This window comes from Myotis lucifugus, unplaced genomic scaffold (genome assembly GCF_000147115.1).
Source record: "Myotis lucifugus unplaced genomic scaffold, Myoluc2.0 scaffold_26, whole genome shotgun sequence".
Taxonomy (NCBI): Eukaryota; Metazoa; Chordata; class Mammalia; order Chiroptera; family Vespertilionidae; genus Myotis; species Myotis lucifugus.
The window spans coordinates 8,739,100-8,765,857 of record NW_005871074.1 but is presented as its reverse complement, the minus strand read 5'-3'; the positions used below and the strand labels follow the sequence as shown (position 1 = coordinate 8,765,857).

Sequence of the window (26,758 nt, the reverse complement as noted above, 5' to 3'; positions counted from 1 at the left end):
ATATTAATTAAATGTGGCTGCAAGTCATTACATAAAAACACCAGAAATAGGCTAAAATAAAAAGTAACCATTGACTAATCCAAGGCATATTGATGCCTTGTAATAACCAGGTTATGACAAAATATTCAGATGTTTAGAGTTGTCAATTAGGAACCATGTCAAAAGAAATCTATGGCCTTAATAGATGCACTAGATAGAAATATCCTTAATCTTAAATTAACTGAGGTACAGGACTATTTCTTCACCTAGAATAGACCTTTCAATCACCTTCAGTTTTTCAAATTCCTAAAATCACTAATTTTAATATCCTTAATAATTTCATTCTGGATCATGGTAATCTATCCAACTACTAGGACAGTCACTCTAGAAGTGAGTGGTGGCATGAATAAAATGTTTTCTGTGGGTCAGAAGTTTTGTGTGATAAAAAGTAAATCAGCCCTGGCCGGTTTGGCTCAGTGGATAGAGCGTCGGCCTGCGGACTGGGGGGTCCCGGGTTCGATTCCGGTCAAGGACATGTACCTAGGTTGCGTGCACATCCCCAGTGGGGGGTGTGCAGGAGGCAGCTGGTCGATGTTTCTAACTCTCTATTCTTCTCCCTGAATAAAATGTTTTCTGTGGGTTAGAAGTTTTGTGTGATAAAAAGTAAATCATCCTGTACATTTGCAACTGTCTGTGACTCTATAATTATTTTGGGCCAGAGCTGAAACTAGCTCTTCTATACAGATTGCTAGCAAAGAAAAAAAGATGGGGAGGGAAGGGTAACACAATTAATCATTTCTTTTAAAAGGCTTTCGGAAGTATAGCAACCAAGACTCGCTGTCCAAAAGACCTCAGAGGAGCATCTTGGAGATCGCAGTGTAGAGGTCACCGTGCAGGGGAGTTGTTACTACGTTGGAAGACCCCAGGTTGGCACCCCCCTGGGAGGAAGAGCATAAGGAGAGAGTTGAAGGCCCTGTTGGAGTGTTGGAGGATCAGGCTGTAGTAGCCTATGACTTTGGGAGATAAGAAAGAAGAGAGCTACCCCAGCCAGTGTGGCTCAGTGGTTGAGCATCGACCTATGAACCAGGAGGTCACAGTTCGATTCTGGTCAGGGGACATGCCTCGGTGGGGCCGATCCCCAGTGGGGGGTGTGCACGAGGCAGTGGATCAATGATTCTCTCCCATAATTGATGATTCTATCTTTCCCTCTCCCTTCCTCTCTATAATCAATAACTTTTTTTTAAAAGTATAGTACCCAAAAATAACTTCTGTATGTAATAGCTATTACTATGATACTGACTTCTTGGTTTTAAAATCCAAGGACCCACTTTATGAATGCCATATGGAGTTCTAAAATGTAAAAAATGTACATGCTTGGGTTATACTAGTAGCATTCAAAAGTAATACACACTAATTGTATGAAAATCCTCCTTCCTATATTTTTTCAAAATTTCTTATTTCTAGGTCTGGTTTCTTTTTTTCTTTTCTTTTTTTCCTGTTCATATCTTGCATATATTTTTCAATTCCCTTTTTATTTTTTAAACTCCAAATAGCAGCACCTTCTCATGGGAACAAAAATAACATGTTTCACATGGTACTATAAAGGAAGTGCATTAACATTATTTATATAAAGCTTCAACACTATTAACATTTTGGGCCAGAAAATTATTTGAGAGGGAGAAGGGCCTGTCCTGTGCAATGTAGGATGTTAAGTAGCATCCCTGGCCTCTGCCCACTAAAACCAGAAGCACCACCGGTGTGACAACGAAAGATATCTCCCAGAGGCCTTCTGGGGGATAGAGTTCACAATGAAATAAAAATATTAATACAATCAACTCCACAGAGAATATAAACTGTTGTTTTAGAATCTGACAGGATAAACATAGTGTCTAAAATCACACTACTAGAAAACATGGACTGAAGATAAAAAATAAGAGCTGAAACATGAAAATGAAAGTGTCTCAAATTTAGCAAAAGAAAGGGAAATATGTTAATTTCACTCCTTTCTTCCTCTAACTCAGAGATTTTCAACCTTTTTCATCTCATGGCACACATAAACTACTAAAATTCTGCGAAACAACAAAAAACAAAAAAACAACAAAAATCTCTATTTTTGGCCGATCTGACAAAAAAAAAAATAGGTATAATTTTTATTCATTCACACCAGGCAACTATTGTACTGGCTGTTGTCATTTTTTTTAAATTTGAGAATCTAAGGGAAAAGAGGTCAGTGGCCCTGGCTAGTCAGGTATTGCATTTTTTAAAAAGTCTTGCAGTACACCAGTGTGCCGTGGCACACCGATTAAAAATCACTGCTCTATCTCCGTAGATTTTTTTTTATGTACTGTATTTTGGAGGATGTCCAAGTATGTATTCCATAATAGTAGCTGTAGTAGAGGGAAATAAGTTAAAAGAATTCCACCTAATTGCAAAGCAAACAAATGTGAACTTTCAGTCATGGGCTTTTATCCTTTCCTTCCTATTATGTAAACAAATAGCCACCTTTAAATACTTTTATTACTGTAGAAAATAAACCTGGGTTCCCATATAGGATGAAAAGGTAATTCTGCTGTCCAAATTAGTTTTTGAAAAGTTGTTGTAATTAGATACATAAAGCACTGTTGTAGCCACATATTTTCATACAAGGTGAATGGAATGGAAATATAAATATACAACATATGGTATCAATAACTATCTTCAAACGTAATTAGAATTTCCACAGCTATGCTTACATTTCTTGAGTGTTACAATTTTTTTTTTTTTTTTACATTTACACGTCTCTACGTTTAAAAAGAAACAGGGCATTTGCTGCTGTTTGTAAGTGCCCCTTCTGGAAAAATGCCAGCCATTTATAGCCTTTATTGACCTAACGAATTTAAGGTCCTCTAGCAAGGAATTTAAGTTCTTGAGACAAAGGACAGTATCATACTCATTATGTGCTTCCCACACTGTACAGTAAGTATTTAATAATGTGTGTTGAGTAAACAACCTCTTCTTATTCTTACTGCTATACACACAAAGATCTCATAATTGTCATGATCATGAACAACCCACAGTAAGTTTTATTTTTTAAGATTGGCATCTTTTATATCAATCTTCCAAAGATCTGCATGGCCCACACATTTGACATTTTAATTGTAATGCTATCTTTCATTGTACTGCTATGCCATAGAATGCTTAACCACTCCTCTAAAGCAGCTGGGATCGCAGCGGCTATTCACAGCAGGATTCTGATGTGTCAATAAAGCTAATCTCTAGGGGTCTACCGCATGAGGGTTCTAAGGGGTGACTAAGGGGACCCTCCTAATATGAGTTCAACCATGAAACATCTCACTGAAAGAAAAATGTGTCAAAGGGGAAAAGGCATTTCTTACAGATAGGAATGGGTTTTATCCTACAGTATGACAAATGTTTGGCAGTGGCATCATTTTGCCTATATAAGTTGAAATACTCTAAGTCTTATGTTAAGCTAAATATAAACAAATACACAAACAACTGCACATTTTAAAACTGACCAAATTAAGTGAACTCAGGTTCCGTAACTTATTCTTAAAAGATATTTCAAGAAATATCCTATACCTTATTTGTTGAAAAAATAAGTCTACTAAAATAACACTGACACAAAACAAAAAATAATCTCTCAATATAAGAACAATATTATGCAATTCAAAGTGCAATCCAACTTTTAAAGGTCCTGGGGGGGGGGGGGGAGGGTTAGTTACTGAGATACTAAGAGCATCAGATTTACTTATGAGGCAGTCAGTCCCATAGCATGGACTCAAAGGATGGCATAACTTGAAGACTCTGCTATATACTAAGGGGGAAATACATATATATACATATATACATACACACACACACACACACACACACATAGATACACATATGTATATATTTACCTATATATATATAGGGTGTACCAAAAAATGTACACACACTTTGAATAATTATAAAGGCATTGTTACCTGGCTGGTGTGGCTCAATAGTTGAGCATCGACCTACATACCAGGAGGTCACGGTTCAAATCCCAGTCAGGGCACACGCCCTGGGTTATAGGCTAGTTCCCCAGTGTGGGCCCCCCAGGAGGCAGTCAATTTCTCTCTCATCATTGATGTTTCTATCTCTCCTCCCTTCCTCTCTGAAATCAATAAAAATATATTTTGTAAAAAGAAAAATAATAAAGGCAGTGTTTATTAAAACACATTTCATTTTCAAAACTAAACCATCAGTTGTTAAAATGTCTATATATTTTCGGGGCCACCCTGTATATATCATGAGGCTATTTGTCATATATTTGTGCTTGTGGCTATTCCAAGAAAAAGCCTCCAGTTACTGAGAACTTGCTTCTTTGGGGAGGATTCATAATAAACCAAGATTTTTTTTTAAATAAAACACAAATATAAAGGTACTTTACACTTTGGTAAGGTAAAATGTAAAGTGCTTTTGAAAACTGTGTTGGAACCCAACAATTTGTTCTATACATATTTTAATTATAAACATTTTACTTTTTACTTAGAAGTATGAAAACCAAATTGTCTTTAAATGTAAAAGACTACACTCTCCTGTACAGTACAAACATCAAATTCAAATAATTTGCTGGCACCAAAAAACAAAATTAGTGTGGACCTAAGTTCTTACTACATAGTTTATTTTACAGTGAGTCACCATGAGTAATTACACTTTAAAACTCGTTTTCCTTAGAATGCTAGTCTTTTTCAATGTTCTTTTTAATTCTAGATCTGTGCATCAAAATTACTACCTGAAAAGAGAACATCAGAAGAGGTTTCATACCTGATTCCCTTTGTTATTTTTCACAGTGACACATAGGTACCTTTGTTAGTCTCCGTTTAAAAGGAAAAGTTTCCCTGTGAGTGCCATCTGTTTGGAATTTATACTGCACTTCCTCATTGACACAATGGCAGTAAAAACTCTTCCAGAGCCTATTTAACCAAGATGTATATGGTACTTATTAGGTCTTCAAATTCCTCTCCCATTAGCAGAAAAGATTTCAGCGCATGATTTAAACATCCTTCCTGTATTACAACAGTTTAGTCAGCTGATTTTGGAGGAACATTCCGGTAGGGAGACAGGAGTTGACTCACTACACACTATTACAAAAGCCTCCTAACGGGTCTCTCCCAGCCTCCAGCCTCTCCCTCCTATATTCTGTCATCCATTTTGTTGCCAGTTCTCTTAATCACAAATTTTACCCAAAGAACTTTACCTACACGGTAAAGTCCAAACCCCTTAGCACGGCATGTAAGACTCTTTCCAACTGGTACAAACCTCCCTTCGTTCTTCCTTGCCTCTCTTTCATACATAGGCATCTGCCTGGAGACATTCTCATCATTGCTATCAAGTCATGTTCTTTCACCCCTCCATACTCCTGTAAAAACTCTTCTGCTTAGAATGTGTTCCAATGAAGTATGGTAGCAATCATCTCAGGTAGAAACTATAGTTTAACTTTAACCCTGCTGTTTGGTTTCTGTACTTGTTTGCTAAAATAATAGAAAAGTTATTTTGATTTTCTGAATTATATAAATTATCTCATTCGATTAAATACCCTATTGATTGTAATGTGAATATCCCATGGGTTGTGGTCATACTGTTCTTAGAAAGCACATTTTCCTTTACCTGGGAAGGACAGCACAATTATCCCAAGGTCAGAGGGCTCCAGTTAACGTGTCCCTGTTGACTCAGTGTTCTGGAGACCCAAAACTATAATTTAGATAACATGCTGCTTTGCTTCTGTAAACTGCTTTTTTGCAAATCAGGTTCCTCATTCCAAACCCTGGGATGTAATCAATACCTTTGTGATCTTTGCCTATATAAATCTGGTACTGCGGCCATCTTATCACTATGAGATTTGGGAAATGGCCCCTCATAGTCCCGAATTTGCAATAAATGTGACTATTTAATTCGACTTCTTGAGGCGTCCTTCTGTGATTCGAGGGGTACATTATAACACCTATCCCTTTACTTGAACATTCACCAATACAGATGAGTTCAAATATCACTTCCACAGTGAAACCTTCTCCAACATTCCTCACCTAGACTTAGCACATTTAGTCATCCTTTGCCCCTCTACAAGAATTGAGCATGATGTTTATAGGCGTTTGATAAACACTGACTAAATTTTGAAAGCGTACATATGCTTAATTAAGTGAGGCACTGGCCATAAACTGTTAAAAGCCACAGTTAAAAACCACAAGGATAGTCCATACAACTATATACAGGGATGGGCAAAAGCAGATTCACACTTGTCCTTATGGAAAATAATACAATAACTAATAAATAATACAAGAATAAACTGTTTCATGTACTCACAATACAAATACTAACATTAAAAATACAGTCTTACACCTTGTATGCATATATGCAAAATCCATGGACACACATAATAGGGTGCTAAAGGCCTGAGGTGGGGTAGGAGAGGGCTGGAGGGGGTCAATGGAGGAAAAAGGGGACATGTGTAATGCTTTCAATTATAAATTATTATTTTAAAAATATATATATAGTGTTAGATAGCAGGCTCAGGGCTCTTGGAGGAGGTGGAGTGATTAAGAAAAAAGAGAAAAAAACTAAAAAATCATGCACATGGACAACAATGTAGGGATCGCAGGGAGGGGGGAGGTGGATGAGAGTATAGGGGGGAATAAATGGTGATGGAAGGAGACTTGGTGTGGTGAACACACAATACAGTGTACAGATGATGTGCTGTGGAATTGTGAACCTGAAACCTGTATAGTTTTGTTAACCAGTGTCACCCCAAAAATTGAGTAAAAAGGGGAAAAGTAAATAAATGAAACAAAGAGTTTGTTTTTGTGTAAAAAAAAATTATATATATATATATATACACATATATATTTTTATAGTCTTGGTTATATTTGCAATCACACTGAATCATAGATTATTAAAACTCCAGATGTATAAACTACTTCACCTTAAATAGTGGTAAATGTTAACCACCTAGAATGTCACGGCAAAAATAATCTTAACCAGAAAATACTTAGTAGCTTCCCATTCAATAAAGTTTCACTTAGAGCTTCAAAATCCCTGCAGTGGGACAAATTCATTTAATTGAAAAAGAACAAACCAAAGATAAGAAAAAAATGTAATTAGTTTCCTGAAGGTCAGCCAGCCTGCATTGAAATTTTCCGTCATCACCTTTGAACAATTCTCAAGACAATGATTTAGTGTAAAAAAAAAAAAAAAAAAAGCCAACACACCATTCTCCATCATACTCTATAACTGATAAGGGAAATATAGACATGCAAACGATAATTTAACACAAGAGCCGAAACAAAAACGTGTCCAGAAGGAAGCTAGAGTGTTGGCGATCTGCTTCCACTACGTTTGGGCGCCTCCAATATTAACGCCTTACGTATCCAAGGGAAGCTTTACAATTCAAAAGCAAGTTTACGTAAGTCCTGTAACTTCAGCAGGGCAGGGATTATTTGTCGGGATTTAAGACATTACAAACCCAGGAAAAACGCAGATAGAAGACCGGCCAAAGAAATGTAGCCCTTCGGTTTCAAAAAGAAGTAGTCTTACTACAACAAAATGGCCCAAGAAAACTGAGCCCGCGCGCGCACACACACACACACACACACACACCTTTATTCCATCACTAAATTTAGCTCTGGGTACCTACTGATCAGCTCTGGGTGACCCCGCTGATCGAATGAACGTCCAATTTTCAAATCCTGATAACCGGGACCAAACGTCCCATCACCTCCCGGGCCCTTTCCAAGTGACACAAACTTCACAAGCAAGTCCAAGCCCCAAGTCTCAGAACAGTTTACAGAGGAACACACCCTCGGCGCGCACCCAGCAGACTCCCCGAGGTCAGAGCCGGATCCAGAGTAGCCTGGAGAGAATCCGGGGGGGACCCAGCTTGGCGCGGCATGGGGGGGGGGAGCCCCGCAAACGGCTCTGTCAAACAGGAGGCGGAGTAAGAGGGATCCGACAGGAGACCCGTGCCCAGAAGGGTTCGGGGCGCCAGACCCCCAACCCTCGCGTCTGAGCACTGTCCACCCACACACACAGCTGGGGCGGCTCCGCCTCCCGACCCCGAGTCCAGTCGCCAGGCCGGGCCCCTCCACTCGCAGGCACCTCGGGGTGACTCTGAGCGTCCCCGCCCTAGGAAACGGCAACCCCAAAGGTCCCCGGGGGCGGACACCCACCTGGCCGCGCCCCGCCGAGGACTGGGCCCACCAAGCCCAACAACAGCAGCCACTGGAAGCGGAGTGTCCCAAAGGGCGAGCCCGCGCGGGATCCCATCGCGGCCGATTCCGCAGGTTCCACTGCTCAGCGTTCGGTCGCTCCTGCCTCCGTCTGCTCCATCCCTCCCCAACCCCGCCGGGGCCCCAGAGCTGGCAGGGACGCGCGCGCCCGGGGACGAACACGCGCTCGCCACTGACGCTATTTGTCCGAGCTCGCTCCCGACTTCGCGCTCGCTACCGCTGACGTAGGGAAAAAGCGAGTCCCCGGCGAGAACATGGAATTGCTATCCGGGCGCCGCCAGCCGCACTCGGCTGCCCCGCCCACCCGCTGTCCGCGCCCGTTTCGACTCCCAGCCCCGCCTCCTGCGGGGGTCGGAGGAACCGATTGGAGGGAGCGCTCAGAGCAGAAGGAGGAGGAGCGTGAGACTCCCAAGAGGCATTGAGGAGCCGAAGCAAAGCGCAGCCCCGCCCCCCTGCGCAGCCTCTTCTGATTGGTTGTCAGGGTTGGGGGCGGGGCGCCGGGCTGCGCGCCCATTGGCTGCTTGGCAGCGACGAGCGGGGCTGCGGAAGAGGCCTGACCTGGCCGGGCTTGGTCCCGGTGCCTGCCGGGGCTTGTGGTTGCGGAGGCCCGGTGTCCGCCGCTGGGCCTGGGAAGATGGTGCTGGGCGGTTGCCCGGTGAGTTACTTACTTCTCTGCGGCCAGGCGGCCTTGCTGCTGGGGAATCTGCTTCTGCTGCATTGTGTCTCTCGGAGCCACTCGTTCAACGCTACCGCGGAGCCGGAGCTCACGTCCGCTGGCGCCGCCCACCCGGAGGTCTCCGCCGGCGCTCCGAGCTGGGAATATGGCGACCCCACCTCTCCAGTCATCCTGTGCTCTTTCCTGTAAGCTACCCAGTCGTCGAGACAGGTGGAGATGGCGAGAGGGCAAGGAATATAGGGGGTGTTGTGTTGGGGGAGGAGGAGAGGAAGGATGCTTTGGGGGGTTTTCCCGGACCCTCCCCACCTGAGGACCTGATAGTCCACACGCGGGAGGTAAATATCATGCAGGTTTCTCAGTCCTCGACCCGGTGCAGGGGGAAACCTGGGGTGTGGGTGACAGGTCCTTTGGGATCCCGAAGGAGGAGGACTAGGGAGGCGTGACATCATACAGCCTCCGGAAGAAGGGTAGGGTAGGAGGTGGTGCCTTCTCTGCCCCCCGTTTTACCCGAAAGAGATTCCTTCGTAGGGGCTGGTGCTGTGTGAGCCACAAATGCAGTAAATTACTTGCCCCTGCCTACAAGGTACTTCCGGAAGGGGGAAAAAGAAAGAAACATCCTTACCGTTACAAAACTAAGTTATTTTTTAACATCTCTTTATAGTCAAGTAAGAAAAGGCATTTGGAAAATGCAAGGAGAACTGGGAATCCTTTGGCCTTAATCTTGCCCCCATAGCCTTGCGGATGTTTCCCCAGAGAAGAGTTGAAGCTATGGCAGCAGTAGAATCCGTGCAGAAATAGGACCAGAAACAACCCCTGCCCCAATGAACGGGTCATTTGGATGGATGGCGGTCTGTTTGACCTGCCGTGCTTCAGTCTGATTGACACCATCTCTTGTCTTGGGGAAGAATCAGAGTGAGATTAAACCCAAAAAAACTTGAAGAGATGTCTCTTGCCTGTTTTGATTGTATACATGTAAACAGCCAATTGCAAAGACCATGTGATGATCATGATCTTACTGGTGATTTATAGACCTGATGAATTCATAGAATGTGAAGACCCAGTGGATCATGTTGGAAATGCAACTGCATCCCAGGAACTTGGTTATGGTTGTCTCAAGGTGGGTTTTTGTTTTGTTTTATAAGCAAACTCATCCAGAAATGTGCAGGGTCTTATTAGAATACTAGAGGCCCGATGCACGAAACTCCTGCATAGGTAGGACCCCTAGGCCTGGCCAGCAATCAGGGCCAGTCTGTGGGGGAATGTCCCTTCCCCACCCACCTTGGCTGACCTGGGGCCTGTGGGCTGGGAGCAGCTCCTGTGTTGAGCATCTGCCCCCTGGTGGTCAGTGCATGTCATAGCGACTGGTCATTCCGCTGTTCAGTTGATCTGCATATTAGGCTTTTATTATATATAGGCTTTGTAGGAGATTCTAGGATTCAAGGAGAAGCCTTTAGTAACAATGGCCTCTTTGAATGGAGAGAAGCTATTTGGTTCCATTAATAATATCTCTAAAGCTAGGTGCATATTGCCTAGTCAGACTCCCAAAAACTAGTGAAATTGATGTACGTTCTCCCCATTAAGGACGCACCATTATGTTATATTTGCTGTATAATACAAGTCAAGACACAGGTGTAACAAAATTATGGGAAAATATTTTTTTTTACTTTTTTTTAAATTCTTTATTGTTTAAAGTATTACATTAGTCTCCTTTTTCCCCCATTGATCCCTCCCCGGCCGCTCCCACTCCCCAGCACATGCCCTCACCCCCCTACGGGAAAATATTCTTTGTAGTAAATCAGATACAGAAGAATAAACCTGAAAGTACTAAAACTAAAAAGACAACTTATACTGTAATCAAGTATAAATAAATATTCTCAATACAGTGGGATTTTGTCCTATCGATATTTATGAATAAAAGTTTGAGTTAGCATTGTTTAGAGATCACGTAATTTTAAATATTTTAATTAAAAACTGATCCTGTCAAGGCACTCAAACTATCACTTCCCCCAAAGTCCTAGAGGACCGGCAGCGCTCAGGTACCTGAGTCCCTGGGAGAGTACAAGGAATAAGCATCGTTTTTCCTACTCTCTTCCCTTTGAGAAATGCTCCAACAAAAATAGTAGTGAAGCATTTAATAAGATGCCAGTAGAGAATGTACAGCTGTGCTTACTCTTCTAGAATTCAGTTACACAAAGGGTCAGAGGTCCTATTCTGAAATTTTTTGCTGGAATTTAAACATACTGTAGATGTACTACAAATATCTGTTCATCACACAATCATGACCTAAATAAAGTCCTGAGTCAGTTGATATTCTGAGTTCTTTCCTAGTTATGTTCATTTATAATATATATAAAACAGACCTCTAATATAAGGTCAACTTTTTAGATACCCATTCCCAAATGCTCAGTAGTATGCTCTTTTTTCTATAAATAAAGGATAATTAAAGCATTGTGTCCATCTATTCTAAATGGCATTTAATGAAACTGAGGATACATTTTTAAACTTTATTATTAAAGAAGCCAGTGAAAAAAAGAAGAAAAAAAACACAAGAGTTTATTTAAAGCAATGTACATTTAGGATGGATTAATTTACAATCATTCGAAGTATGTCACTAAATTCCTTGTTCTTTAGCACAGCTTTACCCCAACTTCATTAGAATAGTTATCCTGAGTCAGCGTTTATTAATTGATACAAAGATGTATTTTGTGTTACTTGCTTTGGTGAGTTTTTTGGTTTCTTTTGTTTTGGTTGTTATTCCACAGTTCGGTGGTCAGGCCTACAGTGATGTGGAACACACGTCAGTCCAGTGCAGGGCCCTGGATGGAATTGAGTGTGCCAGTCCTAGGACCTTCCTACGAGAGAACAAACCTTGTATAAAGTAAGTGTTATTTAGAATGGGGTAGTTGGTAGTTGGATGGAGGTAAAGCTGTTTTCCTTGTCATCTCTTGGTGTGACTGTTTCTTTTACCTTAAGTGTTAAATGGGCACCAGGATTACTACTGTGCATAATCTATGGATGGGGGAATATAGTTATAACAGAGAGGACTCTGGCCTTCAGACCAGAGGCCATAAGTCCTAAATGTCTCTTTCACCAACTACCTACATACCTTTGGGCACCCAGAGTCTCTATCCCCTCATCCAAAATGAAGGAGTTGGACAGAGCATCTAGCTCCAGAATTCCAATGATAGGCAGAAATCCTGAGAAAATAGCCTTAGTATTTCAGGAACAAAGGTTTTATCATGAAAAGTATGGGCTTCTCTCACTGAAAATCAGTTTATCTTAAAAAGAATTAGGCTTATTTCTCTAAGTTCTGCTTGAAGGCACAGAATTTACTTCTACCATTTACTAGTGAAGAGTCCATGACTATGTTTAGTGATAATCTTAGAGTAACTGCTATTGCTATTGCGTGTCATCACAGTATGTAAAACAGAAGTCTTTATGAAGATGTCCCCGTTTTTAGTTGCCATAAGACAGCAAAAAAAGGTACATGGAGATCAGTGTTTCATGTAAGGAAGGACGACACTTCATTGAAGAACCACATTCAGAACTGCAGCCTCAGGAAAGGAGCCTGTGCGGGGATGAGTGGGGCCCAGACTCCACTCCCGCCAGGATGCCTGTTGTGCTAATGTGCTTGATAATTTCCTGTCCAGTCCAACTCAACATTTGTTCTTATAGGTCCTCCATATCTTAGCAATTTCACTTTTGAGACTCTAGACAGGTGATTTTCAACCGCGTGCCACAGCACCCTGGTGTGCCACAAGAATTCTTAAAGCATGCAATACCTGATTATTTAGCCAGGAGCACTGACCTCTTTTCCCTTAGATTTTGTCAAATGAAAACATGACAACAGTCAACATAACAAGAGACATCCAATTTGAATGAATTGAAATTATATTTATTTTTTTGTCAGATCGGTAGATTGGTGTGCTGCAGAATTTTAGTAATTAATCTATGTGTGCCGTGAGATGAAAGGGTTGAAAATTGCTGGTCTAGACCTACAAGAGATCTTGTTATGGAGGGGGGTGTAAGGGAGTAGGAGGCCACAGAGGGACTGGCTGCGTCATCTTTTCACTGTACATTACGTGTTTTAATTTTCATGTGGTAAACATCTTCCTTTTAATTCCTTTTGTCTAGGTATACCGGACACTACTTCATAACCACTTTGCTCTACTCTTTCTTCCTGGGATGTTTTGGCGTGGATCGTTTCTGTCTGGGACACACTGGCACAGCAGTAGGGAAACTATTGACACTTGGAGGACTTGGGATTTGGTGGTTTGTTGACCTTATATTACTTATTACTGGAGGGCTGATGCCAAGTGATGGTAGCAATTGGTGCACTGTTTACTAAAAAGAGCTGCGGTTATGGCCCAGAGAGGCAAGTCTTCGGAATTCATCTCTACAGGCTCAAAACTCTTCCTTGCTATCAGACCTGACCATTACTTGACCTCTTTGGAGGGAATGGGATTGGTTAGGAAGATTTCTTTGGACTGTGGATTTGCAACCCAGATGTTACCTTGCTGACTAGAAATGGCAAGCAAACACTGTTGTGGGAACCAAGTTTATACCTTTTCTCATGTACAAAATATAAATCTAGCAACTAATTTATAAGCTGCAGAAGGGTTTCTATACTCTTTACTTCTGTACTCGCTATATCTTCAATCCTTTGGAGCAAGTGGACCCAACAGGATGAGCGAAGTGAATATTGTTAGCTTTGTGACCCCGAGTCTCATGCACAGGAGGACTGAAGCAGAACCAATGGAAAGCTTCAGCAAAAGTAGAAATGGCCATGAATTTTAATACACACTGAAATTCCGAATTTAAACTGCAGAATAAATTTTGCAAACCTGGAACACTGTTTGGATATTCTCAGTAGGTAGAGTGAAACTCAAAATTGTATTTGTTTCACTAAAAACTGGGTGGTTGAAGTAAACTATCCTATTAATAAACCCTATTGTTTCACCATTATTATGCTTAAGAGGCAATATATACATGGAAATATATACATGAAGATATTTTTTTCATTCCAATTATGGTTTGAAAGCCAACAGTATTTAAGATCTGTCTGGGTTAGTCTGTCCTCTTGGCAGAATTTTCCTGTCTAAAAAGTAGTATTTAGCCTAATCAATGTGGCTCAGTGTGAGCATCGACCCATGAACCAGGAGGTCACGGTTTGATTCCTGGTCAGGGCACATGCCTAGGTTGCAAGCTTGATCCCCAGTATGGGGCATGCAGAAAGTAGCTGATTGATGATTCTTTATCATCATTGATGTTTCTATCTCTCCCTCTCCCTTCCTCTCTGAAACCAATAAAAAATAAAATAAAAAGTAGTATTTACCAATTTAGAGAGCCCATGTTGTAGGCTGGTAAAAAAGATTTCAAATGACTATAAAACTGTTCTTCACAATTACATAAGATAAGGTGGGGAGCATTGTGCTCTTGGAAAGAAAAACAGACTCTTAAAGGAGTACCAGGTGGATTTAGGATGTGGTTTGTGGGGAGAAAGAGAAACAGTGCAATAAGCTTGATACCGGAAGTTCTCACTGTTGGTTACAGAGTCAGCCATAGAGGAAGAGCCACAGCCAAGCTCTCGCATTCCCAGATCACTGGGAATAAAGGAAATGCTTTGAATAATAAGTGGTTCTAAAAAACTTAGTTCCCATCCTTTTCAATCTAAGTTGTAAAGAACTTTGTTAAATACAAAGTAAAGGGGGGATTTTATGGGTAAGTCAAATTAAGATCCTGTTATTTGGAATAAGTTATAAATTCTAGAAACAATCAAGGTAGAGCTGCTCAAAGTTTAGTTTCATAATAATTGACTTAAAGACCAAGAATCACAGTTAACTGGCTGGTGTGGCTCAGTGGTTGAGCATCAACCTATGAACCAGAAGGTCATGGTTCGATTCCCAGTCAGGGCATAATAAAAGAACATATATTTTTTTTAAAAATCACAATTAAAATAACTCTGGATATGCTCTATCATTATGAAATGGCTTTCCTAGAAATTTCAGCTTTCTTACCCCTGATTAATATGATCACCAACTGTTCTGATATTATTAAATGATAGCAATTATGTAAATATTAAAACAGATTATTCTGTCTTAAAAGTTCTGTACCACACTGACCCCAACCTTGTTTACAGCAGTAATAGTTGGTAGATTTTTATTCATAATCTCTGTACTCTAAGGCAGTATTTTTTAAATTGTGGTCATGAAGAAACTAGACCCTTCCCAGAAAAATACACAAACACATAAAATTTTACATAGGTTTTAAGGGGGTCTATTGGTGTAATTTTTTTTTTAAACTCACTTCTAAGGGAAATCCTGAAAATAAACTGAAATTTAAATCTTACCCAAAATAATATACTACTTTAAGCCACAAATTCTGCCTCATCTCACAACTTTTTTAAAATTTTATTAAAGTCACAAACCCCATCGAAACCTGTGTTTTTTTTTTATTTAAAAAAAGAATACATTTTGGCAGTTTTCAGACTCAAATCATTAGTGTTGCCAGGAAGAAGAGCTTGGGTAAAAAGGTAAAGTTTTTAATTTATTGAAGTATCTTTTATAGAAGTTCTCTTGCAGTCAGAAAAGCTGTTGGAGACCAAAGTTGTTTCCACTGCTAGAGTGATAACTTGAGAGTCTTTAATAATCTGTGACAATCCACAATTGTCAGTTTCATTTTGACTTAATGATATCCATCCTCTGTATCCATAAACCCTGGCCAAATGTGATGCAACCCGAAAAACTGATCGTGTAAGGAAATAGTATTAAAAATTTGGTTTTCTTTGCACTCTGGATTCAGGTTGTTTCTTAATATTTGGAAGATAGGTGTGTGTGTGTGTGTGTGTGTGTGTGTGTGTGTGTGTGTGTGTTCCTCTGCTTCTTGACTCTAGCACTGACCAAGGACCCTCCCTGGGACTGGGGAGAGGGTTGACTGGATGCTGATCCTGAGTGTGAGAGAGCCCGGTGACACTTCCCTACTTCCCAGGAGCTGTTAAAAAAGTGCCCCACCACTGCCTGGGCTCCGTCTGGTCTCAGCTGGACAAGAAGAGCAAGGAACACCTGGCTCCCACCATCAGGGCCACTGTCACTCAGTTCCACAGTGTGGCCAACTGCTTCAAGGACCAGAGTGTGGCGGCCGGGGACAGAGCCAGAGTGGTGGGGCATGTGTCATGGGAGGGCTCAGAGACACTCTGCAGAGTTCCGGAAATCCCTTGTTTTTTTGGAGGACATGGGTTCCTTCCTTCCCCAAACCAGCCAGCCCATCCCCAAACACCAGGCTGCTGTGGCTCCTGCGCCCTTCCAAAGGGAAGGCACTCACCTGCCCAGGGACCAGGCGCCACGGGACGCCCAGGTCCAGGCAGCCAATGGGGCTGCCCAGACTTTGCCCAAATGGCCAAACCCAGGAGGCAGGTCTGGGTGCACAGTAGTACCCCTGCTCTGTGTGTGTGTGTGTGTGTGTGTGTGTGTGTGTGTGAGAGAGTTTGTGGCTATAGAGAAGTTTAACAATACCAAAATGTCCTTCTGTCAAGGTTAAATTAGAAACTGCCTTTTTTTCAGTTGTTCCTATCTTTAAGTAAAATTTTCTCAGCTTCCCAGACTTCTTGGCACCACATCCTTCTTCCACTTGCTTAGTAAAGCTTCTTAGCAGTACACCCCCAACCTAATAGTCCCCAAGTGTGTGTGTGTGTGTGTGTGTGTGTGTGTGTGCGCGCGCGCACGCATGCACGTGCGCTCATACTTAAGCATTCATTTTCCTTTATAAGAAAGATCTTAAAACCCCTAGCCATCTTTGGCACATCTTCAATACAAACAGGTAATATAACTTTGGGTTTGTTAGATAATTTATCTTTAAATCAAGATACTTAATCAATTATTTCAGGTGTGATTGTCAGGATCAAAGTTTGACTTCCCCGACGAACCACCATGGAAAGGGAATCATTGTCCTTCACGGCTTCAGCAACATCGGTTGTGGTAGTAACAGGTTGCCCGTTTATGCTGACAATTACGTCGTGGTCTCTCAGCCCAGAGCTGGGAGGGGAGAAAAAAAGGAAAATGAAACTCTAAGAGTTTTACTCATCCCAGCTAGAATTTAATGTCTAACTCTTACGGTACTACTATTTTGCTGGTAATAAACACACCAACCGGGAAACCAGAAATAGCCTCAATCCTTTCAAATATGAGGACTGTTCTAAGATATACTGTGAAATCTCCTTGAAGACAACAATCCTACTTACTTTCATAAAATTAATATTCTACCACAATCAATCATGTGTAAGAAGTTTACTCCTCCCATATATTGCAATTTGTTTGGAATAGGAGTTTAGCTTTTCATTTCTATTAATCTCTGACCTCTGTTAACCTGAAGCATACTCCCATTCTTATGAGCAAACATGAAAAGTCCAGTCAATAAATTTTTCCCCAGACAGCTACACTCTGATCAGTTTGATTTTGACAGCCCACTTACCCCATCTTCAACCATAGTTTATGGAACGAGAGAGTATGTTGAGCTATACTACTAAAAGCTCTGTTCCCAGTAAGAAACTAATCACCCTTCCAAGTCTAAATATTGAAGGCTCTGATTCTCTATTCCTTTTCCCCAAAGTTGTGACTGTATGCAGTCTCCTACATACGTAGTTGTTTCACATAGACTGTATATCTTAGAAACAGAAACCACCTCCGACATGCAATAAATACATAGCTATGCTGTTGACTTATCTTAAAGTAAAAAATAAGCTGGAAGAGGGCCATAAAATTAAATGACTGCAGGAGAAGCAAGAATAATAGGATTACCAAGATATGTGGAATTTGTGAAAAAATAGAAATTTAAAGCAAGAGGATGTGAAGAGAAGTTTGAAGGTAGACAGAGCTACAAGCATGGAAAGCCTTTAGCACAAGGTTACTTTGGAAGGTGACTGGTGCAGTGCACAAAGGGAGAACTCAGTTCATGGTAGTTCTGTGAGTGGAAAAAAGAAACCTGCAAATTATTGCTGAGTGCAAATTACTGCTGAGCCCAAATATGAGGCTCAGACAGGATAAATGTCCCACCACTTGTAAAAGGCTAGGATTTGATCCCTGGTCTTCAGACTTGAAAACCCTTCTTGCCACTTGATCAGTGTGCCTCTCAGAAGCAAGAAGAGCAGCCATGAAAGCAGGATAATACAGAGGTTAACTGAGTTTCCACATCCCTGCTGTCTGGCTTACTGTGTAACTCTCACATTGACCGCTCTCTGCCACAGCTGTGTCCCCTGTAAAATAATACCTATATCATAAGACTACGGGCTCAAACCAAGCATGTAAAAAATATTAAATGATGCCTGACATATATTAAATGGTTAATAAATGCCAGCTGTTATTATCATAATTATTATTATTATTAGATGTAAGTGGATGGAGCCAAAACAGATTTCCGTCTCAGCAGTGACATCAAATAAGCAGTAATGCCCACACTTTAATGTGCATCCAAATCAAGGAGATCTTGTTTACAATGCAGTTTCTGATTCACTGGTAGGCCTGTCATTCTGCATTTCCCAAAAGCTCCAGCTGATGCTAATGCAGCTGGGCTACAGACCACATCCTGAGTAGCAAGGCCTTGGAGAGCTGAAAGAAATAGCTTTGGCCTTGAACCAGAAGTTAAAAATAAGGATTGGGATGCGGGGCGGGGGGGGGGGGGGGGTGGCGGGCCGGGCCAGGAACTAAGGCTAGGAAAGCCTGTGACAAGCCAAGTTTAGTAACATGAGACCTAACACTTAGCTATTCTGAACAGGTAGTACCCTAGGGTTTCTTGCCCCCTACTAAAAGCGTTGCTGTAATCTAAACAGATTATTGAGCTCTTGAAAAACAAATACAGTGAGAGAGAGAGAGATACTGAAGAAGCTTAAGAGAGAGACCCAGGAGAGTAATTGTTGGACAAGCCACCTCTGCTCTCAGTAGTTAGTGTAAATGTTCGAAACAACATCAAGACCGCTGGAGCATCTTTGGAAAGCTACTCTAACCTTTGCTTGATTTATTTCTATGTTTATTTGTTTACTTACTTAGTGCTGCCGCCTGATACTATCATCCAGAGTTCAAAGACAAAAGTATTTTAAATTACCTAAAGTATGTTCCTAAACTTTTGATCCTTTGGATTCTTCTGATTCTTAATAACTAAGGTATTGAAAGGGCAGACTTGGGGATCCTAGCAAAATTAATTTAGACTTAGGCTATTAACTCACATGATGCATTCTTGGCTTAAAGAGAACCATTGCCTTCCAAAAAGAAGGCCCTTAGAGTACACAAGCCTAAATCAGCATGACTATCCACATGCCATATGTGGTAACCACATTTTTTTCCAAAAAATTTTAAACAGATGAAACCAATTTTAGTAATATATCTTATTTAACTCAATATATCTAAGCTATCATTTTAACAGGTAATCTTTTAGTAATTACTAGTATGTATTTTACACTGTTTTAAGTCTTTGAAATCCACTAGAAACAACGCACAACCATAATATCTTATAAATGCAATGATTACAGTACAAGGCAGTTTTCCCCTCCCCCCTCCCCCCCAAAAAAAGGTGTGTTTCATGGAAAAATATTTTACATGCTTCTAGTTTCTTTATTCAAATAAATTAAAATTAAATAAAATTTAAAATTCAGTCCATTGGTCATACCAGCCACATTTCAAGTGTTCAATAGCCACATGTGGGCAGGGGCCACGGTGCTGGACAGCCTAACTCTAGATCCTACATTTGCCACGCACACATCTAGCGAGAACAAAGGAGGCTGGGCAAAGGCCTGGGTTTCTCTTACCTTTCAGCAGCTGTTCCCTGAATCACCTCATATACAAAAACCCCAGAACTCACAACAGGGAAATCTGGATCTTGCCTTTTCATTTCTCGAAGAAGGCTAAGAAAAGTGAGAAGAGGTTTCCTGTAAAGTTAAGAAGCATAGCAAATTGATCTCCAGAGCCCCGGGCAAAGCCTCCGAATGAATCTCAGTAAATATTCTATCTGCTCTCTCAAGGCTCAGAGTGGCCAGAGAGGACTCCATCAAGCAGGTCACCCTTATTCTTCCCCAGGTGTGCTCTGATTCTCTATGCCAAAGCCTAGAACCATTGGACGTTATAAAATATAGGCACGTGAAAGAAACTGAGAAGTACAGTGAGTGCTGGTGCATCAGTAGAGCCTATGGCCACAAGGGCACCCAGCTGTAATCCGAACACTTTAGTTTCCCTGGCAAGACTGTCCAGCTATGGCTTTTGCTTCTGAAAATGACCCAGACGTATTCAAACCCACACTTACTTCATAGTGAGGGGCAGCATTCGCAGACCCAGATATTTCCTTTGTGCAAGAGCCTTTCCTGGAAAGGAAAATTATAATGTGTTACCAACAACAAAACTTCTCTCCTTTCAGCGATCTTAAACAACACCAGAGTCACAGAACATCCTTCCATCATAGCTGCCCTCTCAGGCTACGCCTTTGTCATTAGTACAGACCGTCCCCCACCCACCTCCCCATCTCTGCCCCTCAGGTTTCCTTTCCACAGTAGTTCAATCCAAATGTTTCTGGGTACAACCCATGCCTGGTTTTGTGCCTAGTCCTTATATTACTGCCCGAACCACCATTAGAGAAACTGGGTACCAGTGACAGTATTCAACAGAACTGTCTCCACAGTAGACTGAGTGCTCCCAAAAACACACAAGGGGAAGAAAAAGTCCTCCCTCCCCTTACCTTTCAACTGGCGCTCATGGAATTCCGCCAAGAACTCTCGAATTCGATCGGAGGGGATTGCAAAGGAGATTCCCGCGGTCACCTTCAGTGTATTTATGCCAATCACATCACCATCCTGGCAGGGGAGATGTCATTCAGTCACCAAGTTGTGCAAACTGAACAAATAGGAGGGAGTGAAGTGAGTCCCTTAGGGCAGGGTACAGAGGGGCTAGCAGAAAAGTGGGCTTCTTCAGTCCAGATCAATGGATGCTACCTTAGAGTAGGTAGGATAGTAGAGGGGACCTACATGTGCAAATTCCTATGGAGGAATTTTTTTTTAAATCTTGAGCTTATTTTTCCTTCGCCAAATTACTCTGATTTTATTTATATTTTTAACATGTCTTTATTGATTTTAGAGAGAAGGGAGAAGAGTCGAGAGATAGAAACATCGATCAGTTGCCTCTTGCATGCTCCCTATTGGGGAGCGAGTCCACAACCTGAGCATGTGCCCTGACTAGGAATCCAACCAGTGCCCTCTTGGTTCACGGGTTGACGATCAACCACTGAGCAACACCAGCCGGGCTGAATTACATTGATTTTAAGTGTGAACCACAGTTTGTTATTTGACCCAGAGAAGAGAACAAGGAGTATTTGCCTTTTCATTCCTTAAATGAAACTAAAAATAAACATGGCAAAGGCAAAAAGCTGTTAGATTTTCAGCAACACTTCAATGAAACTATCCGTAAGAATTAGTAAATTGACTTTCGGAACAAAGCCCTACTAAACCAAGGCTATGAAGTGAGAAATACTTTCCTCTTCATGCACTTCATCATCCTCTAGCCTGTTAGGTAATGGAAAGGGTAAAACATCATATTGTTTAGTTTAATATTTAATACTATTAAGAGACAGATTATAATTCAGAAGGTCTGGAGTGTGGTCTGAATTCTAGTAAACTCCTTGTCCACTGGAGAAAGAAGGCACAAAAAATTGCATGCAGTGTTATGAATAAAAAACGCTCAATAACGTCACACACAATTCATCCTCCTACAAGTAAGTGTAATATGTAAAGATGAACCAAAATGAATGCGCTCAAAAACTCAGAGAGCACGACCACAGGCTGCGTCAATGAGCACGGCACTCTCGTGTTTTCACATGTATTTGAGTGACTAGAAATGCTGGCATTTCCACTAGAGCAGCGCTTCTCAACCTGTAGGCCGCGACCCCTTTGGGGGTCGAACGACCCTTTCACAGAGGTCGCCTAAGACCATCGGAAAACACATATATAATTACATATTGTTTTGGTGATTAATCACTATGCTTTAATTATGTTCAATTTGTAACAATGAAAATACATCCTGCATATCAGATATTTACATTACGATTCATAACAGTAGCAAAATTACAGTTATGAAGTAGCAACGAAAATAATTTTATGGTTGGGGGTCACCACAACATGAGGAACTATATTAAAGGGTCGCGGCATTAGGAAGGTTGAGAACCACTGCACTAGAGAGACTGAATAATTTTAATAATTAACTACATGACAGAACAATGGACTCATGGTGTGGCTTTTCTGTCATCTATAAGTGGGTCAAGACTAAAAACCTGGACAGACCACATCCTGGAATTAGCATTTTGGGATGAGAGACAGTTCTTCATATGCGGCAGCAGGGAGCCTTCAAGGATATACATTAGGGGGACATTACATAGTACAATTGGTCATTTGACATAAATCTGGGTTTAGTACCCAGGACCTTTGTTAACTGTCCAATGAAAATGGAAAGTGGCCCTGACTGGTTTGGCTCAGTGGATAGAGCGTCGGCCTGCGGACTGAAGGGTCCCGGGTTCAATTCCAGTCAAGGGCATATACCTTGGTTGCAGGCACATCTCCGGTAGGGGGTGTGCAGGAGGCAGCTGATCGATGCTTCTCTCTCATCGATGTTTCTAACTCTCCCTTCCTCTCTGTAAAAAATCAATAAAATATATTTAAAAAACAAAACAAAACAGAAAGCGTGTTGAAGAGATATAATGTGTAAGCAAACTCTGGTTGGGTGAGATCACACACCAGGATGACAAATCCATTGTAGATCTTAAGTTTTCCTAACCATTTGCTTAAGATGCAGTCATAGAAAAGCATCCCACCACAGGTCTCTACGCTAGGATTAGTCTGCACCATGCAATCTGTCAAGTCTTTACAAGGAAGAGACATGAAGCAGCAAGGAAAGTGGCCACTTACCAAGTTCACCAGAGGCCCCCCAGAATTTCCGTGCTGGAGACAGAATTTGAAAAAACCATCAGTACTTTTCGCCTTGTCAACTATTCATAGTTCCTAAACAGATTTACCAAAAACAGCCCGCGCTAGTAAGCTCCTGTTCCCCCAAGGCAGGCAAAGTTGTCCCCCATCATCATCAATACTAGACTCACTGCAGATAAAGAACAACAGCAAAAGGACCACCACTTCCTATGGCAGCGGTGGCCTCTGTGACAGACCCTAACAGGCCACCCAATATCATGGGTGCCAGCTATCATATCAAACAGGCTGAAGTCTAACAAAATGGCATTCCATCCCTCTCGTAAGGATCTAACTGAACTTGGGACATCCCGAAAGGGAAAAGGAGGCGCTCTGACTGCACTGCCAGTAAGCATCTCATGGGCTCACAATGGCCTTCCCAAGTGACTTACATTTATTATGGCATCAGTCTGGATATAGTCCATGTCTGAATCCTCCAGCCCCAGTTCTTTGCCCCCTCGCTGTGTAGTGCTGACAATTCCTGCAGTCACTGTGTTCTGCAGAGAAAATGGGCTGCCCAAGGCCACCACAAACTCTCCGGCCCGCAGGTCAGATGACTTTCCCAGCAGCAATACAGGAAGGTCAGTCTGCACATGGGCAAGAAAGGATGGGGAAGACAATCAAGAAGAGAATCAACTGGTGTTTGTGTACAGCACATATATGACACAGTCTTTGTCATTTGGCATTTATAATCCAAGAATCATCCACCCAAACTCTCACTTGTTAAGATGATTGGGATCGTCTCTAAAATCTAAAAGTATTGCTTTGTATAAATTACTATAAATAAACCAACAGTGAAGTTACTGATGAACATAAACTGACATTAGCAATTTACTTAGCACAGGTCCAGCTCAAAAGTTGACAGTCAAAATTAACTGGCCACAAACAAAGCTGATCACCCAGAGCAGTTCTTCTCAAATTTTAATACGTGCACGAATCACCTGGGGATCTTAAGAAAATGCAGATTCTAATTCAGTAGACCTGGCTGTGGTCTGAGATTCTGCATTTCCAGCAAATTCTTAGATGATGTCAATACTGCTGGAGTGCAGACTACACTTGGTGTAACGGGACCTCAAAGTATTCCTTAGCAGCTCGGAATTCACTGTGATCATTCACGCTACTCTAAGACTACTCTAAGAGAAGTTTCCAGAAGCAGCATCTATTGAAGAGGCAGTGAAGGAGAAGAAGAAGAAAAAAAAAAAGACTGCTGGATAATTAATCTAAATTGTTAGGGATATACAGACTGGCATGGAAGAAAATAAACAGGCAGGCTAGAAGGAGTCAATGGGAGGAAAAGGGGGACATATGTAATACTTTCAACAAAAAAGACTTTAAAAAAATTTAAAAAGAAAGAAAATAGAAGAGGGACTAAAAAACAACCAAAAAACGGAAATTAGAAAACAGCATATGCTAGGTGAAAAAGTGTGTTGTAGGTGGAAGGGGGATGGAGAAGAAAACATGATCAAATTGATGAAAATCCCCAAATACGCAGACTCTGATTTAGACCTCACATACTCACGTTTGGCTCGATCTTAATCAGTGCAAGATCCAGTTTATGGTCAATGTCCTTGACAGTGGCTTCATACTGGACCCCACTCTGGAGCTCCGCCTGGATTCGCTGCCGGTTGGTGAGGACGTGGGCATTGGTAACGATGAGCCCATCCTCAGACACTATGAACCCAGAGCCACTGGATACAGGAATATCCTTGCCGTTGAGAGGTGACCTGTCTCAGTAAAGACAACAGCGCAAGCAGAGGGCAGGAGAGTCAGGGGATGCACCACAGTCTGGAGACACGGAACCTCACAGGTCCAAGCAAACCTCCAGCACAGTTTCCCAGACACTTTTCTCTTCCCTGTGTTTTCATTGTCTCCAGGTGGAATTGGAGTCTGCCTGTTCAGTGGCCTGGTCATCTCATGGGAATCCCACTGAGAGCTGATTCCAACTCTCCTTTTCCAGGGACACTCCCTCTTCAGAGCTGATCAGAGCAGCAGCCCTCTGCTTCAAATAGGCCTAACCTGATCACAATACCGTGGTCAAGAGGCGACCTAGGCCAGTGATGGCGAACCTTTTGAGCTCGGCGTGTCAGCATTTTGAAAAACCCTAACTTAACTCTGGTGTCGTGTCACATATAGAAATTTTTTGATATTTGCAACCATAGTAAAACAAAGACTTATATTTTTGATATTTATTTTATATATTTAAATGCCATTTAACAAAGAAAAATCAACCAAAAAAATGAGTTCGCGTGTCACCTTTGACACGCGTGTCATAGGTTCGCCATCACTGACCTAGGGAGTGGTTCTCAACCTTCTGGCCCTTTAAATACAGTTCCTCATGTTGTGGTGACCCCCAACCATAAAATTATTTTCGTTGCTACTTCATAACTGTAATGTTGCTACTGTTATGAATCATAATGTAAATATCTGATATGCAGGATGATCTTAGGCGACCCCTGTGAAAGGGTCGTTCGACCGCCAAAGGGGTCGCGACCCACAGGTTGAGAACCGCTGAGTCCTAGTGCCAAATCATCAGGGCCCAGGCAGGGAGGGAGCCCAGGAAGGCCGGTTCCTGTTTAGGGTCCACCATTAACTGGCCTTTGACAGAGGATTTCCTTCCACAACAACGAGGGGGCTGAGCAAGATCATTCAGATGCTTTCTACCTCTGGCCCCTGACCTTCAATTCTGTCTGTGGGAGATGAGGGAGAGAGAAACCCCGGCCACCTCAGGGCGCAGGAGTACCCAGATTTGGGAGTCAGAACCCGTGTCCCTTCTGCACCTTCACCAGGTTCCTGGACCGCACTGAGCCTCACAGTAGGCGGACCTGGAGCGGAAAGTCAGCGGGGAGTGGGCGGCCGCCTCCCGCCTCCTTTACCTCCGGAAGAGCTGCAAGTGAACCACAGATGGCGCCACCTTCTCAACCACCTCTGCGATGAAGTTGTAGTTGCTCCTGAGCCAGCCTGCGCTTCTGGTCCCTGTGAAGAAATGCTCCATTACTGGGGGCGATGGGACCCTCGCCTCCTGATCCTCCAGCAGTGGTTCTCAACCTCCCTAATGCCGCGAACCTTTAATACAGTTCCTCCTGTTGTGGTGACCCCCAACCATAAAATTATTTTCGTTGCTACTTCATAACTGTAATTTTGCTACTGTTATGAATCATAATGTAAATATCTGATATGCAGGATGGTCTTAGGCGACCCCTGTGAAAGGGTCGTTCGACCCCCAAAAGGGTCGCGACCCACAGGTTGAGAACCGCTGCAAGGGATCCGATCTCAAATCTCTCAATCCCCCCCTGCCTCTCTCTCCACTTTCCTCCTTCCCCTTCCTCTCTTCGGTCTCCCCCGTCCTGTATCCTGTGGTCCCACTCGCGTAAGGATGCGCCTTGAGGGAACTAGGCCCATCACCCCGACTGGGAAAAAAATTAGAAGGGAAGAGGACATTTAACAGGTGTGGAGAGGGAACTGGGGGGGGGGGGAACCACATGGGGACCCGTAAAGAGACCCCCCAGGAGGGAAGAAAATCGGGAGCAAGAAGTGGAATCCCTGCGGCCAATGGAGCAGGGCAGAACCCGTGGAGAGCTGCGAGATTCAAACACGCTCCTCCCGAAAGTTTCAGGAGAGCACCGGGCGGGCACCCACCTCGATCCCTGCAGTCGCCCTTCTGCACCGGCAGTGCCTCTTTCTTGTCACTTCAAAGAGCGGCCAGATAAACGACAGTCAGAACACATATTTCGTTCTTATACAGGCGTAGTTCCGTAACACTAGGAGTCCTGTCTCGAGGTTGCCGTATGGGCCCCACCGGGTTCTTACCGGGCTCAACTGGCGTTATGCCTAGATGAAGTGAACGCCTGAGACTAGGCTGAACAAGACGGGTGTGGA

The 26,758-nt window shown here is 42.4% G+C and overlaps 3 protein-coding genes across 3 annotated transcripts in view; 1 reads left to right on the top strand and 2 right to left on the bottom strand.

Moving 5' to 3' along the window:
* Nucleotides 1-8,480, bottom strand: part of ADAM9 (ADAM metallopeptidase domain 9) — a 96,651-nt gene extending 88,171 nt beyond the window's left edge. Inside the window, exon 1 of the mRNA XM_006086252.3 lies at nt 8,166-8,480. Within this exon, the coding sequence (XP_006086314.1) occupies nt 8,166-8,262 (97 nt within the window). The 5' untranslated portion in view covers nt 8,263-8,480. The remainder of the gene's footprint in view (nt 1-8,165) is intronic.
* A 279-nt stretch (nt 8,481-8,759) lies between these two features.
* On the top strand, nt 8,760-15,690 carry TM2D2 (TM2 domain containing 2). The gene is made up of 4 exons (XM_006086251.3): nt 8,760-9,086; nt 9,931-10,018; nt 11,664-11,779; nt 13,036-15,690. The coding sequence occupies exons 1-4, from the start codon at nt 8,860-8,862 to the stop codon at nt 13,247-13,249; spliced, it is 645 nt and encodes a 214-aa protein (XP_006086313.1). The 5' UTR covers nt 8,760-8,859; the 3' UTR covers nt 13,250-15,690.
* A 983-nt stretch (nt 15,691-16,673) lies between these two features.
* The window catches only part of HTRA4 (HtrA serine peptidase 4), a 10,550-nt gene continuing 465 nt past the window's right edge, over nt 16,674-26,758 (bottom strand). The window contains exons 2-9 of the mRNA XM_023751824.1: nt 25,756-25,855; nt 24,402-24,606; nt 23,275-23,469; nt 22,829-22,861; nt 20,614-20,728; nt 20,185-20,242; nt 19,694-19,789; nt 16,674-16,931 (exon numbers count right to left, since the gene is read on the bottom strand). Of these exons, the coding sequence (XP_023607592.1) occupies nt 16,766-16,931; nt 19,694-19,789; nt 20,185-20,242; nt 20,614-20,728; nt 22,829-22,861; nt 23,275-23,469; nt 24,402-24,606; nt 25,756-25,855 (968 nt within the window). The 3' untranslated portion in view covers nt 16,674-16,765. The remainder of the gene's footprint in view (nt 16,932-19,693; nt 19,790-20,184; nt 20,243-20,613; nt 20,729-22,828; nt 22,862-23,274; nt 23,470-24,401; nt 24,607-25,755; nt 25,856-26,758) is intronic.